The sequence below is a fragment of the Parus major genome, chromosome Z (genome assembly GCF_001522545.3).
Source record: "Parus major isolate Abel chromosome Z, Parus_major1.1, whole genome shotgun sequence".
Taxonomy (NCBI): domain Eukaryota; kingdom Metazoa; phylum Chordata; class Aves; order Passeriformes; family Paridae; genus Parus; species Parus major.
Window position 1 is genome coordinate 59,379,773 of NC_031799.1, and position 20,717 is coordinate 59,400,489.

The window sequence follows — 20,717 nt, forward strand, 5'->3', positions numbered from 1 at the left end:
AGGGAGGGATTTCATAGGGCCTATACTTCTGCTTTGATACCTTTGTTTAAGTGAGTTGTTGATTAATTCAGAATGTAGATTTTCTAAGTGCTTGTCCATTGCTCTTCCTAACTTTTCCTAACTTTAAATAAAAAAAACTCTTTGCAATAGAAAGGCATTTTTCAAGAATTTTTCACTATGCACCATGAGCAGTTGTTGACTGAAATTGTATAGGAAGTTTTCCATTGCTTTTTCCCACCCTGGTAAAAGAGGTTGCAGTAGGCAGTGTCAAACTATTCATTCATAATCAACAGGCATTACACAGGGATAAGAAAGCAATCATGGGAACTGTCACTTCATTAGTGAAGTAATAATGCCATATTTGAAAATATTTGAATCCACCTCAATCTTCAACTTGCTGTTAGATGAGCTATTGAAAATGTGACAGCATGTCATGGTGCAAGGCTCATGCTGTCTTGTTCATCTTCACAGTCGTTTCCACTTCTTCTTCAAAGCTGCTCATCCTCCCAGTCTTGGACTACCAAGAGGCCACATGGCTTTTAGTGTTCTCATTAGTGCTCTCAGATGCATAAGCTGGCAGACATCCCCTTCCCACAATTTCCAAAAGAGGTGAAGAGATGTATCATGCATATGAATGGTGCTGATGGATAGGATGCACTTGGTACTGAAAAATAGTGTTCCTTTTTCTTTTTTTTTTTTTTTTTTTTAGGTGGTTCCATCCTGTGCTCTTAAATTTAGTATCTATCACCACTTTTCCAGTCCTTTCAGGCACACAAATATAGCAAGTGTTGCAGTTCTCATTTCGGAAGAAGCATGTACAGGCTGACTGGATACACAGTCCTGTGGGGTAGACAGCAGTAAGCAGCCGGCTAAGGTTGCAGTAGGTTTGGGTGTAGACATAGGAGATCATGAGATTATTTTTCTCAGTAGTTCATTATAAGTCATGGAATCATAGGATGGCTTGGGTTGGAAGCATCTTTTAAAGGTCATCCAGTCTAACCTCTGTCTCCTATAAGTAGGGACATTTTCAGGTGCTCTATAATGCAACAGAGGATGCATTTAAACTGTCACCAGTTTAAATACAGAAACTTTAAACTGTCTTTCTTTTCTTTGTGAGGTTTTTTTCAGAAATATAGAATTGGGAGGGTTATGTTTATTGCAAACTTAAAACCACTGCAGGTGAAATCATAACTGTTTGGAAGTGTTCCATGTTTTGTTTCCTGATATTTCTTGTTCTTGCTTCTACTGTAAGGAAACCAAATAGGAAACACAAGTCTGACAGCTTTTTCAGCTGGGCAATGTGGCATTTTATCACTTGAATCCTATGATGTTATAGTAGAGTTCCTTGCACTGATAATTCCTCTGAACTATCAAAGTTCAATATGATTTTGTAAAAGAAAAGTCCCCTGAAGATTACCAAATAGCAAAAAAAGCCCTGTGCGTGGTTAGGGAAGATCTTGAGTTGTAAATGTGAGAATTTCTGGGAGAAGTATCATATCTGGCCAACTCTTTTGGCCCTTCTTGAAGGCAAGGCCAGACAAACTTTTTATATACCCAGTACAGTTCCCTTTAGGTTCCTGATGAGGTGATGAAATTTTTCCATCATCCTCATATTTTTCCTGGTTCACAAATTTTGTAATCTAATCAAAACCCATAATGAAAATATTGCAGCCTATCTTTCAAATTCTCACTGTCACTTTTTTGTGTGAATCACATTCAAAACCTTGTGCTCACTTTAAGGACTCCGCTAGTGTAATAAACTACAATTTTACTACCCTTAATAAATTATTGCAACATACTGCAGCCCTCAGAACAAAAAATTAATTTTATAGATTAACAAGGAAGTGATCTCAACAATGAGGAAGGAGTGACAAACGGGATGCTTCCAGTTGTTTGGTAAATTGAATGTATGCAATTTCACCTAGTTAAATATCAAGTTGGACTATGCTAAGTTTTCAAACTCTAAAAAAACCCTGCAACTAAAGCTGCATAAGCTGCATTTATCTGTATTGAGTTTGTCAACTCTGCCAGTGTTCCTTAAGCTTATATTAAGGAAAAGGAGACATATATCAAGGAAAGACATGAACAGTCAGGACAATGATACATGCATGCATATATACATTTATATATATTTATGGAGGGTATGGACTATCTGTTGCTTAAATAAAGCCTTCCATCACTCCTAGTATTAAAAAATGGTGTGATAAGTGTACAAAAAATGTGAACCAGCATGGCTGGATTGTTTAATAGTAACAGTAATATTTATAATATTATATTTTAATTATATAATATCCAACAGAACTGCTTATCAGTTACATCACGGTAGTGTTGAGCTGACTTCTCCACATCAGTCTTGTCTACTAAGGTTTATCCAAGTACTCTAGAAGCAACTGCTTCCACTTGGACTTAAGAGTAAAACCTTCATGTCAGTGAAGGTTCATCTGCCCAGAATAACCCTTTGGGGTTTCTATGGGATGGGGTTGTTGGCTTTATTTTCATATGAAGAAAACTACAAATAATTAGACTATTTTGGTCCAAATTTATTGGCATTCTTTTCCTTTGTGCAATTCTGATTTTACAAACCTAAAAAACAAATTATTGCTTATTTTCTGATACATTTACTCTGATTATTGAGCTTTTGTTGGATCAAAATTCAACAAATGGGTATACAAAACTCAGATATCCAAGGCTTTAAATGCTGCCAAAGTTTCAACTCTCTATTAGCTTTTTGCAATACTGATAACGAGGCAATTGTTACCAATAAAGGAAAAAACAGAAACATAAACTGTATGTAGAAAAAAGCAGGCATCTTTATGCTTGTTAAAAAAAAGTCTGTATGACGGGGTATTCTGTACATTCAGAAGGCCCTTACTATTTTTACAGTATTAAACAAAATGGCTAAAGGGCTCCCAAACTGCTGTTTCTGGATCAACACCTGTCAAAAACACATCCCCACTCTTTGCTGATGCAAACTAATGTGGAGAGGGGCAATGCCTGGCCAAGCACCTCTGTCCCTGAGGTGTGCAAACCTGGCAAACATGGACTTTGCATTCTGCTGCAAACATGGTAACACGAGGGACTGGCTCCTGTCAGTAGGAGAAATATGTGGGGGTAAAAACTAACTTTTGTTATTATTTTGTTATGTCCTTATTGCAAACTTTGTCCAGGCAGACGTCTTCCTGCCAGGATTCCCTAAATATTTTGTGCTGCAAATACACTGGGGAATATAAATTTACATTATAAAATTTACATTATTAAATGGAGATGTATGGATGCATCCTTAAAGACAGATTCTGCACATATTTTTGAAGGTGAATGAAATTTACTGGTTCAAAGTCTATCTTGGGGTTCTACTAGGCGGAGAGGAGGCTGTCACTTTAAGTTTTATGGGGTCAGATGTCTTATGTTTGATTTGAAGGGGGAAATAACAACTAATCAAAGAATAAGCTATTCTTATAATTTCCTACAACCCTGTAAGTGGTCAGAGCTGGGAGTGTTTATGTATCCATGCGTCATGGTCTGACACTGGCTAGAAGCCAGGCACCTACGAAAAATCATTCACTCATTCTCTTCTGCTGCAGCTGAGCAGAGGGGGAAAAGAAAAAAAACTTAAAAGTTCATGGAGTGAGATAAAGATTAGGAGAAAACACTGTAAGGGCAAAATATGTTCAAAACTTAAAAACTATGAAGAAAAACAATATTAACAGAATTAAAAGAGGGTAATGAGAACTAAAATGAACCTTTAGAGCATCTTTGCACCACCCCCCCATCCCCCCCAGCCCTTCTTTCCTTCCCACAACTGTGCAGGGAGACAAAATATGGGGTTTCTCGTCAGTTTGTGACTTCTAAAAATCTTTCTGCACTTCGCTTAGGGAGAGGAGTCTCTTCTGTTATATCATGGGGTTATTTCCTTCCCATGGGAGACAGTTCTTAGTGAACTTCTCCAAGGTGGTTCCAATTTCCAGGAGCAGCGGTCCTGTCCAACCTGCTGTAACGTGAGTCCTCCCACGGGCAAAGCAGCCTTCTCGAGCTACATGGCGTGGGTCAGTTTATCTCATGGTGTGTCGTTTTTAAGGATGACTTGTTCCAGGAAGCAAGGGTTCTCTTTCTCTATCTTCTCTCTCTCTCTTCGAGTTTCCCACTAGATTGCAGCTTTCCAGCATCCACACACTCCAGTGAGTGCCTCTGCCTCCCCCCACGCACATCATGAATTACAGGGAACCAGTTTGTTCTATTCTAGTCCTCATCATGGCTTGTAGAAGAATTTCAGCTCCTGGAGCACCTCCTGCCCCTCCCTCCTTTCAGCGGCCTTGGTGTCGCCTTGTTCTCCTCACGTGTCCTCGCCTTTTCCTTCTCTCTGACTGGGGAGAGAATTGGTGTCCGCAGGTTTGTCCGTTCTCGAGTTCTGTCCACGAGAGGTTCTCAGAGGGTTTAGCAGTGCTGCAAGGTTGATCCCGGCCGGGCTCCACGTCGGGGAATGGCTCGTTGTGGCCCTGGCTGCCGCCCGCCTGGTCCCCGCAGCTCCGGCTGCATCCAGCGGCTCTCTTGGTGCCGGGCACCAGGACAGAGGAGCCGCTGCCGCTGCCCCTGTGCCCTCAGCACGGCCAGGCAAAGGCGGCCAGGCAAGCGTGCGGGCCACGCTGAGACAGGACCAGCCACAGGGGCCCGGCTGCACTAGGAAGGGCCTCGGCGGCCTCCTTGACAGCCCTGAGAGGAGGGGAAAAAAGGGTACTTCCATGTGTTTCTTTCTTTCTTAAATAATGTCATCACAGAGGTAGCAGCAACTACTTCAATTGGCTTGGCAGCGTGTCTTCTTTCAGAGCCAGCCCGCAATTGGCTTTGTCAGGCATGGAGGAAGCTTCCAGCAGCTTCCCACGAGAAAAAATCACTTCCGTGGCTGGTTTCTTCCTTCTTCACTAAAAAATCAAGCTATGGAAAACCAACACACCATAACACTTTTCTCTTTCCTCTCAATTCTTAGAAATCTATTTACTTTCAAATATATACAGCTTGCCAAGATTTCTTCCATTCTTCTCCAAAGTTCAGCATGGTTTTTGACTTCATGTGTGTTCTTCCACCACCTGGTTTGCTGAGCTGGGCTGTGCTTCTTCTTCCCCTCATACCTCCCAGACTCCTTACAGTGTCTGTCTGCTGGTCTTCTGATCCCAGGGCAGGGTCATAGAAGCCCTGGGACCCCCACCCAACTGGAGCAGGAGAAGAGCTGCCCACCACTGGAGAAAAAGCTCCAAGGTTTGGCACAGACAGAAAAACCACGTTCTGTGTCAGTAATGCTTTAAGAAGTGTTTTTTCCAAGGGTGCAGCAGCTGAAACGCTGTGTTTGTGGTTTGCAGAGATCCCCTTGGTCTTGTACCTGTTTGCCCTGATTTCCATCACCTGGCTGTGGGGAGGACTGCACATGGCTTACCGGCACCTCTGGATGTTAGTCTTCTTCATCATCTTCAACAGTCTGCAGGTAAGAGCCAGCATCTGGTCCTTTGGTCTTCTTGCTGACTCACACTGAAGGGGCACATGAAGAGGGTGTCTTCTCCACTCACATTTGTCATTTTGGCTTCACCAGCTGAGCATTCAGTCAGTGAATTCACTGTCACAGTATGGAAATGTGTATTCTGTTTATTTCTCAAACTGATATATGGAATGCTTATTAAAACAAATGATGCATTGTTTTTAAACAATAGCACTATAATTGCAGTAGATTTCATTTCACAGCTAATGCACTCTGAAAGAAAATTACTTGCTTCTGTATGTAGTGTTACTGAGATAATTATACCAGCAAAAGTGAAGTATCTGCAGCCCTTGCAAAAATCACCAAGTATGTAAATTTTCTGTAGATGTTAATAATAATAATAATAATAATAATAATAACAACCACACAAAAAAATTAAATTCTGTGACTGAATTTTTTTTCCATTGTAAGCGGTGAGCCTTGAGGCTTAGCTTTTCTCATGTAGCATATATATTGATAAAGCAAATAACTTTTATTGAAATAGAAACAAAGACTAAATGTTTATCACTACTAATAAAAAATGCAAATAGCTCTTTCCAAAATTTCACCCATATAAGTGTTCCCACTGGGTTCTTAAGAGCATTGCACTTCATTTATAGTGCATATTGCAGAATTATTTATAGAATAAAGGTTATTATATCACAGATGGGAAAATACCTCTGATGTCTGAAAACAGTGAAATTAGCAGGACATTTAAAATTATATTTCAAAATCTTTGGAGGACGAGTTCTTCTGGACTCCAGTATGCCCTTCTTACTTTTTAGAACAGAAATCTCTGTGACACCTTTTATTTCCCAATATTAAAAATCTTTATGCCCCATCAAATAAAAATTAATCAATTAAAAAAAGGCATATTTTCACAAAATGAATTTATTTTAAATTCAAAATGTGGGCATTTCCTTAGGTGTATTAAAACACTTTCAAAATTACTTCTCAGAAATATTTTTTTAATTGAGGAAAAAATGTATTTTATTCTCCTTGTAATGTATTTGATTTTTCTGTATATATTGTCATTTAATTATTATATGTATATTGACATATATTGGCTCTGCTTCACCAATAGATGTGGTATTTTTTTGGCTTCTTTCCTTAATGATAGTTACTAATATCTTAGAAAAAAACTGTATGTGTCAACAGGCCTGCATAAGTTAATGCAGCATCTCTATTCACATTACATCAGTGTTGATCTTCCACATCAGGAAGAAAAAGCTGTTATTTTTAGTATTTCTAGCCCTAGAGAATCAGTAAAACCTGAAATATGAAATAAATCTTTTCTTCAAAGGAGCTGAAAACATTTCAAATGAATAGTTTCTTCCCGCTTATTATTTTAAATTAAAACATGTATGTCTGGAGCTCCAACTCAAACAGTAGTAAACAAAAACTATTTTCAGCTTTAAGGAATTTAATAACTTATACTCCCCACTTTAAAGGTGGATTTTTATCCTTGGATTTTTGAAATGCAAAACATAGTAGGACAGCATCCACTACATTTTATAACTATAAACTGGTTTTTTTACGTTTAAAGCTACCATATACTTAAAAGGAGAAGTTAAAAAATAAAGTGGCTCTTTCACAGTACTACAGTTCTGATTTTTTTATTTTAGTAGATGATTGTCTTTGGTGCTTTGTAAATCTTCATAATGAAACAGGTTTAAAAATATTTCCTGGAATGCTCCTACATTTTAAATAACCATCCCATACTGACTGTTACCTTTTGAATTCAGGATTTATCTAGTCAATAAATGGAAAAACTGCTGTATGATTCAGGTGGCCAGACATGTAGCATGAAATGAAAACCAGGGAAAGGAACAAGGTGAAAAGTCTGTAAATTTCTTTAATCTGTGATTTTTATCAAATAATCAGATGCAACTAACTAACTTAGAGAAAATACCAGTATGCAAAGTCTTTGTGTAGAGCATAATTATATATTACTAATACTGGAGAAAATGAAGGTTTTGCTATAGGCAGGTGTAGCTTCAGAAAGGATTTTTAGACCATGTTCCCATGATGAGGGGCTGGTCTTGGGCAGTACACACTTCCTGCTGAGAGTCATTCTGACCCACAGGCTATCCATAGCCACGTTTATCCATCTCATGTCCAGTGTCCTTTGAAGATTTAATCTTAGCCCATCTGTTTGTGACTGGGAAAGGAAATGGGACGAAATTGAAAGGACACTGAATATTATCCATTGTGTTTGTTTAGCCTTATGACATGCATTTCCCAGGAAATGCACTTGCTTGAAAAGTCATCCACTCAGTACAAATTGTTTCCAAGCACTTCCTGCAGGAAACAGTTCCCATCAGAGACAAGTTTATAGTAAGAGCTATTCTAGTGCATGGAGGGGAAAGCAACCCTTTCTCTGTAACTTCACCAGTAAACATGCAAATGGGAGGGCAGTAGCTGATTTACAAAATAAAAAGTACATTTATAAAACCATGAAAGAGAAAGAAGTGTGCTTGGGATATCTGGTATTTTGGACTCCTTAGCAGTATGCGTCTAATTGTCCTCTCCAGAGAGCATCTGTGATGCAGAAACATACTCTATTGCTCTTGCGTAATAAGTCTTGGCTCCTCATCTTTTCCCTTGTGAAACAGAAAAAATGTTTACCTCTTTTCTTAACTTATGATTGTCACTGTGGATTTATTCACAAGATGCGTGTTTTTCTGGGGTCAGGAATGAAAGAGTAAGCTGCTATCTTGAGTACTTCTCTCAAATATTTGGCAATTCACAAGATCTTTTGCATGTACTATACCCATCTAAACAATCACAAATGCATGTTTTTCATGCAGTTAGGGGAGTGTTTCTGATTTGTGTAGCTGATGTCAACAGAGGCATATTTGCATTTGATGGATCCAAAGTTCAGGGCAGTGGGTGGACCTCTTCCCATTGTTTGCAAAGGGGTCAAAATAAGGCTTGAAGCCTGTTCCTAGGCTATTCTCTGCAGCTGACTTTCTTAGTATAATCTAAGATTATTATAATCTAGATAATTCTTTGGCTATATTTCCAGCAAACTGCAGTACACACCTCCATCCTCTATAACTTAGGGTGTATCTACATTGTAAACTACAAGGGTTTAGGTATGCCACAGCTACCCCAGTCATGGTTTCCTTGCAATAAGCCCCACAACTCTCCTGCCTCAGCAATAATTTAATTAAATTTTTCAGTAAGTAATTTCGAATTGAAATGTTAATAGTATGAAATGCTGTGGTATTACCCATAACAGTATAAAACCTCAATTTTTCAGGAATATCGGGAGAAAAAATAAATTGCAACTACTAGTTAACCCATTATCAACAACAGTGTTCAAAAAACCAATTTGTGTTTGTTTTGGATGATGCAGATAAGGGTTAAATATCTTCCTGTTCTGTGTTTGAGCATACTGGACAACTCAAGCCCATGTAATAAGCATCAGTGTTACATGCAAAGTACTTCTTCCCAGGAAACCACAGGAAAAATATGGAAGAGTTGACTGGTGGTTTTCCAAACTGGGTGAATAGGCTGACTTGCCTAACACAATGTTTCAGTTTAGAGGCAAAGTTTTCAAAAAGTTCTAAAAGTCAATTTTATTGGATTGCAATAAAAGAAGATTCAGAAGTTCAGGTACAAATATCTGAAAAGCCTTTAACAAGAAATATGGGCATACAGAAAACAAGTGAACAGGTGCACATCCAAACTTGACTTTGACTCGAGAAGATGAGATTAAACTTCATTAATTAAACAAATTATTAAGATAATTTAAATAGCTGGGACAAGTTAGAATGGAAGGAAAGGCTAGCTTGAGTAGAAAAGGAGATAAGACACCAAAGAAAACTAGTAGGTATCTTGGAAAAAAATCAACAAATATTATAATGAAACAGTAGAAAATATACTAAGAGAAATCAAGATGACACAGGTTTGGAAGGAGAAATAAAGTTTTAAAAATACCACATACTATGATAGTAGAAAGCAAGTAAAGATACACTGTTTTGTAAATTGCTGCATTATATTATGCAGGAAAAAGTATAAACAAAAGGACACAGTTTATAAGCTCATGCCAGTACCATCTCAAATGAAATATGTATTTTTTCCTAGAACATACTATTCAACTCTGGGATGTAGCCAGGGGACACAAAGAGGGGCACCACTATAAATAGGCTCACTTCCTTTGTCTTATGACATCTTCTCTAGGCATGAGATATGGGTAAATGTGGCAGGCTGTAAAGGGCTGCCTACAGATCTGCAAAAGGTGATTCTACACTGCAAGTAAGCCCAACAAAAGGCAGTGAAGATCTCATAGTAATGCCTTTTTACTTTGATGAACTACAATTTTATCAAGGATATCCAGAAAAGGATATATGCTTGTGCAAGTAGATACAGTCCAACCAAATCTTCTGGTCAGCTGAGTGCACTAACCAAACACAGTTAAACACAAGCCAAACAATTAAAATACTACCCCAGACACAAAACAAATTACACATCCAAAGCAATTCTCATCTGCATTTTGACATCTGTTCAACAGAGCTGTTTCTGGTGGCTTGGATTCTTACCTGGGAGGAAAGACAATAGCATACTTAGAGCCGTTCACTTAACCTTGAAAGCTGTTCACCATGTGCATTTTTTTTAAGTACAAATAACTGCAATAAAGCAAGTAAAGAAATCATGTCACTTTTGAAACGTAACACTTTTTGACATCAGCTGAACTTCTGGGTTGTAATCTTGATTGGACAGTAGCATTGGGTATGCATTATAGTAGCTGTGCAAACATACAAAGCTGTCCACGAGACTTGATTACACTGTGAATTAAAAGAATACAACAGTTTTATATCCCTTTTTCAATGTTTACAACTTCTGTCTTAAAGAAGAGTCCTCTTTGTTCCTCGTTACCACTTGAAACATACATATTACTTATATGTATGTTTACATATACATACATATTACTTATATGTTACAGATATGTAATTACATATAAGTAATTACATATCTGTAATTACTTATAAATGATCGTAAAAAATTCCATTTAGCTATTCAAGTCCATACATAATGGACACAAAATCAGTCTATAGCTGAAGACAAAAAAAAAAGAGTGTAGTGTCAAGTAAACAGGAAACATAGTTAGGGTATAATTGAGTATCTTTTAAATGTACATGAGAAATTGATGTCAGAAGAGTAGCTTGTGTTCAGAGCTGTGTTTATATCTTTAAATAATACAAAGTGAAAGAGTGTACTCAAGTGGGTTTTGATTTACTGAATTTTCAACTAATCACAAATAAAACATGTAGACTTTTCAGTGATTCACTTAAAATAGAAAAATGTGACTATAATACATTTCCTAAAAAACAAATACAATAATTAAATAACATTTTAAATCTTCCAGCATCTGTGAAGTTCCTCCATATGTTTTTGAAGAATTTTACATTAATAATTTATTTCAGGAAGAGTGTCTTAACAGCAATTTTTTGCAAGAGAAGGTTAAAAAGCTTTTTTAGCCATTTTCCTCAGAAGGTGTTAGTAATGGCCAGAATAATGTAGCACATAACAAGTAGAAATGCAGCTATAACTTCTGCAATCAGTGGAAGTTAATCCACCGAAAAGGACTTGGGATCAGGCATATTCTTCTCACTTGCCATCAATATGAGTCAGCTTTTCTTACTGTGAAGAATAAAAAACCAATCAAGATAGTTTGCAATCTGTAACAAATCACTTTTTTTTTCATTGTTGCCAATCTCTTTGTGTCACCATAAATAGCTTTTTTCCTTCTCTTTTTTTTTTTTTTCCTCAACAGTGCAGGTACAAGAAGTATCTTGGTATAATCATAACATAGAATCAATTTATTTTTTTGCCTTTAAATTTAAACTACTGAATTCTTTACTGTTATTTTAAGACCATTGATTGATGGAGTTGAAAGTGTTTGATCCAAAAATGCTGAGGTGACTGAGGAGATAAGCATGATAGCAAGGAAAATATAACATTGTTCTCAAATTTTAGGAGGGCAAAGCATAACTCCAAAAAATTGGGGACTTACAGTACTAGGGAAAATTAAATTCCTCCAGGGAATTTGGGAAAGAATATACCAGACTTCATGAGAAGGAATTCATCCATCGGATTACATTATCATGCCTGTGCACTCAGAGTGGAGCCATACATCCAGTTTTGGAGTCCCCATGAGACCTGGAGAAAATGTAGGTGCCCGAGTGAAGGCTACCATGCTGGACAGAGGCATGGATGGAGCACGTGTCCTTTGAGCAGTGCCTAAAGGAGCTAGGTTTATCTAGTCAGCTGAGGAAGATACCAATGGAAAATGTAATACCAGCATGCAGATATTTATAAAGTGGTTGAAAAATTACATTTTCATACACTTCCACTCTGTCTTTGTACCCCCAAGTAACAGCAGCACGGGCACATTGCCACGAAACTTTGGTGTGGGAGGTTCAGAGTGGATATCAGAAAAATAATTCATGAGAAGGAAGTAGGGAACTGGAACTGTTTCCCAAGGAGGTTTGGAATCTTCACTGTTGTAGGGTTTTATAATTCATCTAGACAAGGTTATACTGACCTGATTAGTGGACTCTGAGTCTACTGAATGACTTTCAGACATCCCATCCAGCCAGTGTTTCCTTATTCACAACTGATTCACTGTGGTAGATGAACACCAGTTACATGGACTGAGCCCATTTTTCAGGAAAACAACAAATACTACAGAACTAATGACAAACCCCCAAAATCTGGGCATTATAGAGGTAAGAAAGTTTAAATAAGACTTCATCCTTTGGAATTACTTTGAAGCAGTGGATACAGTTTCATATGTTTCAGCACTGCAGAGTGGTCTCTGTGCATACATATCTTTCTGCTGAACATTGTTGCCTTATGGAGGCTGATCTGAACTTTTCTGTGAAATAAATGCATGTGAAGTTTCAATACCCTCTAGGAAAAGAACCATTCCCTTTTCTTCCACCCACATATTTCCTGCACAAGAACCATCTATGCTGTATAAACCTGATGTTTCACCAGTATGAAAAGGATATTTTCTCCTTTTCTTTATCATAAATACAGATGAAGCCTTATTTCATCTGTAAGGGCTGATATAAGTCCTTATCTGGGAGTTTGTAAAATTAGGAGTTCGCAAAATTCATGTAAAAAGAATTTCATTATTTTCCTTATTTTATATACAGTTTCAGTGGCCTTCAAGCAACTACTACAGATAGAGTGAATGCTCTACTTATTCTATCTCTCATAATTTCATTATTACTCAACATATTCATGACATGCAATTTTAACAGACTCCATTATAAGCTAAGATTTCATTAAGTGTTTCATGAAGTAACACTGAAATAGCTGTAATTCAGTAAAGATTGACTTAATAAATGTTTTTCCCCCCTGAAGTGTATGCAATATAAAGACCTCCTTACTTATTTTATTGTATCCTTGACTTAGAATACATTTTAAACAGGTGTCACCTTTGGAAATTGTTTAATTTTTTGTAATGTCATCCATCTGAAGTGGGTGGAAGGAATGTGATTTAAAGGACCACCACCCAGCCATGATTTGTAGATGACTTTTGAATTGGTAAAAGAGCACAGGAAAGGGTATGAAAAATATATACAGATTGGGAAAAATAAAATCAAGTCAGGTTGGTCCTTATGTGATCAATCACACAGTCATTATAGAATAAACCATGAAAGAACTTCCATCATGTATGTAAAGTTATTGCATACAGCCATCAGTGGGAGTTCAGAAGGAGTTCCAAACTTAAAAAAAATAGAGATCATTTAACAAGTTTTCCTACCTAGAAATACTCAAAATCATCTTGAAACCATCCATGAGACCAGTCTTTGGCAACTTTTTCTAATAGCAGTTTAAAAAAAGCACTGGTATTAATCTAAATGCACATAAACTGCAAATACTTATTTTACAGTGAGAACAGAGCAGTTCTTTAAGTACAGTTCATAATGACTTTGCTGGCTAATGAAGTAAGGAATCAGAAGTTTTCCAAATTAGGACAAAATTAGCCTAAAAGAAACTCTTTAATGGATTCTTTTTAGAAGTGCTTTCCTCTAATGAATCGCAGAATCTGCTAGGTTGGAAAAGCCCTTTGAGCTCAGAGTCCAACCTGTGATCCAACACCACTTTGTCAACTAGATCATGGCACTGAATGCCATGTCCAGTCTTCTCTTAAACACCTCCAGGGATCATGATTCTGCCATCATGGGGAGTCCATTCCAATGCCACATCACTCTTTCTCTGGAGAACTCTTTCTAATATCCAGCCTAAAATTCCACTGGTGCAGATGAAGACTGTGTTCTCATGTCCTGGTTGTTGGTGTGGACTGAAAAGAAGGTACCTGGCCAAAAGAAACAGTGACTCTTTGAAACAGTGATGTGATATAAAAATAGGTTGTCTTTAACTCAAGAGTGGTTTGGAATAGAATGAAGAAAAAATCCATGAAATAATGCTGGGAGAATTATTCTATACATCAGCAAAACTTCTTTCTGCTACAGTAGTGGTTCAGTTACATCATATATTTTGTGTTTTGATTTTGGCAACTAGAAGCCTATTCATTTGATAGCAGTTTTACAGTTCAAATACAGATACAGTAAATAATACCTGGTTTGGATGTATTAACATTATCATACTAATCCAAACTGTTATCTGCTAACCTGGACAAAATAAAAGCAGCAGATCTGTTTAACTCATAGGCAGGTATTTAAATACAGCTTCTCAGCAAAACTGAGGGTGTAAGAGTTAAGGAAAAAATATGGTGAAAATAAAATGAGAAAGATAAAAAATAGTAATAGTAGATCTTAATACTAACCTTTACTTGATTTTTCCTTGTGAAGAAATCTAGTATAGAAGAAATGCTAGTATAGCTGTTTTATTACAGAGATTTAGATATTGTTTATTCAGAAGACTGATGTATTCTACATAATGAAATGGATGAATGTAAGTCTGAAGAATGACTTAATAGGAATTATATGAGATCCAACCACACCAACTGCAGAATTATGTACTAAGATGTGAGTAGTGAAAGAATTTTTGCTATAAATTGATCAGCTATATGTATGTATACATTACCTATATATTACCTCAGGACAAATGCAAATCAGCAGCATAATGTAGGTCTGAAAGAAGCAAATACAATGCTCACTCTGTAAACAAGAGCAATTTAGATCATATTGTTAAGGGTATTGGTGTTGCATTATTTGGGATCCTGTGGACATTTCTAAGCTCATTATTCAAAGAAATGAATTCCATTTATTGTAGCAGTAGGAAGAAAAAAGCTTAAGTGGTGAGCAAGGATTTGAAAATCTTATTTCAGAAGCCTGAAAGTATGTCACATGTTATCTGTCATTTATTGCCTGTGTCCATATTTGCCTTGATCCAGCAGCTGTATAATCACACTGGTGTCATCTTGTGTGAAAAACAGTGTAACCTAGTGTTTTAGTGACTTCAGTATGTTTTCAGAATTTAATTTAATTAAGAACAACTTTTTGAGTTCCAGCATCTTGGTTCTGTTCAGAAGGCAGTGTGATGTGAGGGCACAGACAAAGCATTGAGCATCTTTCATAGATACTTTCACTTTGCCTGCGTCTAATAGCACTGACAGCTGTGGGACAACAAACGCTTAAACATCTAACCTGCTCAGAAACACTGACTGTAGTGTGACCTCAGACCACTAAGTTCTTAAAGATTTTCAGTGTTCCCATCTGTTAACAAAAAGTCAGTGAATTTAAGGAATGTGTTAACTGCACTGTTAACTGTTATAAATAATTTATAAGTTGGTTTGTTTGAAAGTATGTGAATGTAATGTTGCCAATGTTTCCTTTTCATATCGAATTTTGGTGATGGATTTTATTCTCCAAAAGGGAAGATGTCAACAGTTAGATGTGAGATCTGAATATAACTGCTTAGGAGCAGCTCTCTCAGGAGGTTTTCTGATGCATATGAGGACTGCAAATCTTTTGGGTCTGGAAGGAGTTGAGCAACTGTGAAACTGGAGCTAACCACAGTTAGAAGAAAATTGCTAAATTATATTTTCTTTATTTGCAGCAAAATGTCAAGCATTGCTCTTTTTCTTTTGCCTTTACAAAAGTCAATTGGATTTAAAAAAGCATCATATCAACTTGTACTGACAGCCGATTGTTTAAATCTTCAGATATGTTGTTTTGCTGTTGCAGCAGAGACATAAAAAGTTTTAGTGACAAAGATCCTCAATTACAAAACTAGCAATCACACTGAATTATTTTTTTCTCTATTTATCTTCTTAAAGAAGAGTGGTCAGAAGATTTAGTTTGAGAGGGCTACCATTTATTTTCAGTGTATGGGCACCTATGACTGTGTGTAAATAAAGTACATAATCTACTGGAGACTTGCTAATGTTTTCATTGTACTTCAAAAAATATGAAAGAGTAAAGCAAGGTGAAAATTGCGACTTACCCATATATAGGTTCAAATACTCTGCATAACTGATGGTAGATTTTGAAATTTCTATGTTTCTTATGCCCCAGAAGAGTTCCAGAAAAGAGAAAATTGGCATTTTAATACACAGAGTGATTCCATTCCGAGTAAAGCAGAGCCAGCAGGTCTTGCAGAACCTTTTTCCCATTCCTGACTTCTGAAAGTTAGCAGGTGGTTCTCACCATGGAGACTAATGCTTTCCTTTAAAGCTTTGCTATTTTCACATTAGCTTGTCTGTCTCCCCCATTATTAGCCAAGTAGGCCAACATATGTGACAGAAATTTTTACTTCATAAAAGGAATATGTATTTACAGATCTGTTCCCAATTCTCTAGGTTAATTTTCTTTAGTGAACAGAAAAGGGTTAGTCACACTCCCCATCACTGGGTGCCTAATTTATCAAACTGACTTCCAAACGCTTTTTTTGTGGCCAGCAAGGAGGGAAATGTGATTTCAGAGAATGCTTCACCAGAAGCATGTGAAGTTCCTGCTTTCACTTAATATAACATTTCTGTATTTAGGCTCTGTGATGTCATCACAAAGACAACACTGTTGTTAAGCATCTTTATCCCCTTTTGCCTGGATTTTAAAAAAATTATAATCAGGACATTGCATTCATTGAAAACAGAAAGTGTGAAATCACCCATCCCAATATTTTTTGGGTTATTTCAGAATCCTTTTTCATTTTCCCCCAAGAAATAGGTAATCTCAAAAGGAGAAACAAATTATTTCTATCCACATTTCCACATGGTCTTTGTAGACAATGTAGACAAAGCTCCGAGTGAGGCCATGGAGTCATGATGAGATTTTTGGACCACTTGAAGGTTTTATTAGAAGTCACTGTCTAAAGACATAGTCTAAACTCTAAGAAATAATCTAGAAAGCATTTTAACCGAGATCTAGGTGTGTGTGGTAAGTTTTGTCCAAAGTTATTATACGAAGCCCTTGAAAAACAGCTTAACTCTTCTACCTTCCTTGAGGACACATGAAATGCAACTGACAAACTTTCTTTAGAGTAGATTATGAAACTTTAAAATATTTAAATTAAAGAAAATTTTGTTGATTTTGCCTCTCAGCAAATATGTTCGTAGAAAACCACATAACCATTTGGTATATTTAGATAAATCTACAGAAATTTAAAAATATAGAAGATAAGACCTTGGAAATGTAATATTTTCACTAATTTTAATTTAAATTTAGTTTAATTTAATTCATTAATTTATTAATTTATATATTACTAAATTATAAGTTCATATGTTGAGAAGAAATTTCAAAGAACACAAATAATAACTTTCTGCTTGTGCAAATCATCACAATAGTATACAATAATATATGAAAAACAGACTAAATTTTTTTTATTTAAATTTTTTTTTGTAGGTCACCTGTTGGTAGCCATATCTGTCTGCCTGTCAGTCTACAGAGATGGGTATTATCATCTCATTATAGATAGCTAGAATAAAACCAATGAGAAGATAAGTGACTTTTCTGGGGTCAGCACATTTGCAGTATGAAGCAAATTTAATGGCTCCTACATTTCTGGTTTGTTCTTAATTTATTAAACCACATTGCCACCAATCTCTCAGTCTGTATTGCCTCAAGTACTTTCTTTTTGGAATGGATTGTATTTTCTAATTGGAAACCAAATTTAGTTCTAATAGAGCATTAAATTCCTGTAACAGTAAAAAGAAGAAGGAGCTGTGGGATGAATGATTTTCAGGACTATCTAAATAAAGACCCTCTTCCTGGAAATGTCTCTTTTTAGATTGCCACCCTCATTTTCATTGACAAAGAGCATTAGCGCATACTGTTTAGTAACTTTGCTGACATGGTTTGGCTTAGTTTTAGTAAAAACTATTTGTAATAGATAAAATTTGAGGAAAGAAACTAGTGGTACCATCCTTGCCACAAATTTTACTTCTGGCAATGTAATTTTGTGTCTAATTTTACCTGTATCTTTGCATGTAGTAATTCACTGCACATGAACCTTCACCTAAGGCAGTGAGTGCAGTTTCAAGTAACTGAATGCATATGCTTTGAGGAGCCCTCTATCTGAATTCAGAGGAAGGTTCTATGTGGAGCAGTTACCTTACATCTAGGGTGGAAGTTCAAGTGAATTATAACTTGAATTTTTGCTGAGTGTTCAGAGAACAATTGTGTCTTGTAGCTGGTTTATCAATATTAAGTTACCTTTACAGAAACACAGGCATAGTTTTGTATATAGTTATAGATATACATAATTACAGGTAAATACAAATTAATATATAAATACTTGAAAATATTTTTTATGTCTTAGCACAGACAGCACCATAAAAATCCCTCACAAGCTACTGTAGCTTTGAAAACTCCTAAGGAGAAACATGGACTGGCTGTGAAGCATATGTGGAGAGAGAGGCAAAGAGAGAAACTGGCTCAGAGAGGCCTTGGAGAAACTGGCTTGGCTGAGTTAAGTAGTGTCATTATGTTACATTACACTGAAGTCCTCTGAGGGACCCTACATCGAGGACCACCATCCCATTGTTGGTGGTGGAGGCATTCTGCCCAATGTAAGAGCAGAAAAAGCAGAAGTGTGCTCAAGTTCTTTCCATTCCCAGTGTTCTCATTGGAATGGAATACTGAACATCACCCTACAAATTTCTGCATTCATTAAATTATATGAATTATTTAAATTAATAAATACATTAAATGGCACTGCCACACCAGTCTATGAGAATTCCAGTACTTCTCTATGTCACTAGGTTTTATAGATTTGTGTTTAATCTGCTTAACATAAAATTGCTTCAAAATCCACCTGCCTGGAAAAGTTTCCCTGTGTCATTTCAGAATGTCTTACAAATTCCCTCAGGAGATTGCTTCTAACTTTCACCAGGCTTTTCATTACTTACTTACTAGCAAGGAGACAAAATGCTTCTGCAGACATCTGAACATGCATGTTTTGGAGGTGGAAGTAGGTCAGTGTTCCCCCTGAGGTCTGACCTGTAAGTACCTCCAAGCTTGTGGGAGCTCACCTCTTTCTGTTGGTCCTGCTCAGCAGGCAGAGACAGTGCTGCCTGGGATCATATGTGCAGGGAGGAAGGAGGCTGGAATTTTCTCCCAGCTCTGAGTGGTGGAGGGATAATCGCAGAATTGGTAGCTGCCTTGCTACTACTGGGAACAAGAAAGTACAAAGGAAGACAAAGTCAGAAAGTATGAAAGTAAAAAACAAAACAAACAAAAAAACCCCAAAACCAACAACAGCAACAAAAACAAAATTAAAGAAGTGCTTGTCATAATCATGTACTCTCTTAATCCACACAGCAGCTCTGCAGCTGATGACTGTGTTTGCTCTGTGCTGGACTTGCCATGCAGCCCAGACAGCTCTGTCAAACACTTTGAATGATTTTGGAATGAGAAAACATGCTTCTGCAGGGCCAGCAGTTATTGCCGTAGAAAGGTGCTGGAAAAGAGCAGACAGTAATCTGCAGTCCTCAAACAAAGTGGAAAACCTCAGGAAGACATATGTTCTATGCTTAGCAAAAGGAAAATAAAAGCTAAAATCAAAACAAAACAGAAACAAAACTAAAAGCAAACCAACAAAAAACAGCTGAAGAACATCTATCCTTCAACAGTTCCTATAATTTTTTCCTCTGAAGAAATGCTCCACAGATAGCAAGAATGGGTCACAGACCAGGTGATATCAAAATCCTCAACATCGTTAAGTGCTGCAAACATGTCTTAGGTCATTTCTAGTATTCATCCATTTCAGGGAATTTCCAAGAAGGAGAAGGGAGCTTCTCATTTTCCAAATGCAAGGAGAACCAACAATTTCGATACATATTTCATGACTTACACTATTTTTTGCTGATTATGGGTAAAGCTACGTTATGGCAAAGTTCAATGAATATACCAGCACATGGAAACCAAATGTTCCAATTGCTTAGTTTTGAAATACATATATCCTTTTTCATTACACTGGTATGTATTGACATACAATTTCACTAAATACTAGTTAGTAAATGCTATGTAAAATATAAAGTAATATATATATATATATATATTTTGTTATGTTATATAGGCCATTACTCCCCCAAGTGTTGTTCTTATCTCAGAGAGGCAGAGGGATCCCTGTTTAGAGCCAGTGAAATTGCCTCAATGTTAACTTAATTTGCTTTCTATTTTCTGTAAATTTTCATTTTTTTATATATATATATTTGATATTAGTTGGTGTTTCTGTTTAAGTCTGTTTAAAAAGCCCTGATGGAAATTTTTGTGGCAATGATCTTTTCTGTTAAAAAAAACAAACAGCTGTAACACACAAATGCAAATTCTAGAAAGCTTTCTTAAAAAAGCCTTGAGACAAGGGTTTTAGTAGAAGACTGAGCCTAGTGGGATTTAGTGCCTCCCCAGCAAGTTTTCTGGTGACATCAGGCTGTGTGTTGCACACACTGGAGGGAAGCGATGCCATCCAGAGGAACCTTGCCATGCGTGAGAAGTGGGTCCATGCAAACCTCATGGAGTTCAACAAAGCAAAGTGCAAGGTCCTGCACTTGGGTCGTGGCAATTCCAAACACACCCCCAGTTTGGGCAGAGCAGTGACTGAGGGTAGCCCTGAGGAGAAAGACTTGGTGTGCTGGCTGGTGAAAAACTCAACAGGAGCCGGCAGCGTGCGCTCGCAGCCCAGCGAGCCAAACACACTCTGGGTGCATCCAAAGGAGCGCGGCCAGCAGGGCGAAGGAGGTGATCCTGCCCTCTGCTCTGCTCTTGTGGGACCCACCTGGAGTGCTGTG

The 20,717-nt window shown here is 37.1% G+C and overlaps 1 protein-coding gene across 9 annotated transcripts in view; it reads left to right on the forward strand.

Annotated features, from left to right (window-relative positions):
• Positions 1-20,717, forward strand: part of ADGRV1 (adhesion G protein-coupled receptor V1) — a 284,918-nt gene that overhangs the window by 238,953 nt on the left and 25,248 nt on the right. For all 9 annotated transcript variants that reach the window (XM_015652741.3, XM_019005246.2, XM_019005242.2 and 6 more), the window contains one exon: positions 5,352-5,473. In XM_015652741.3, coding sequence (XP_015508227.1) covers positions 5,352-5,473 — 122 coding nt within the window. The remainder of the gene's footprint in view (positions 1-5,351; positions 5,474-20,717) is intronic.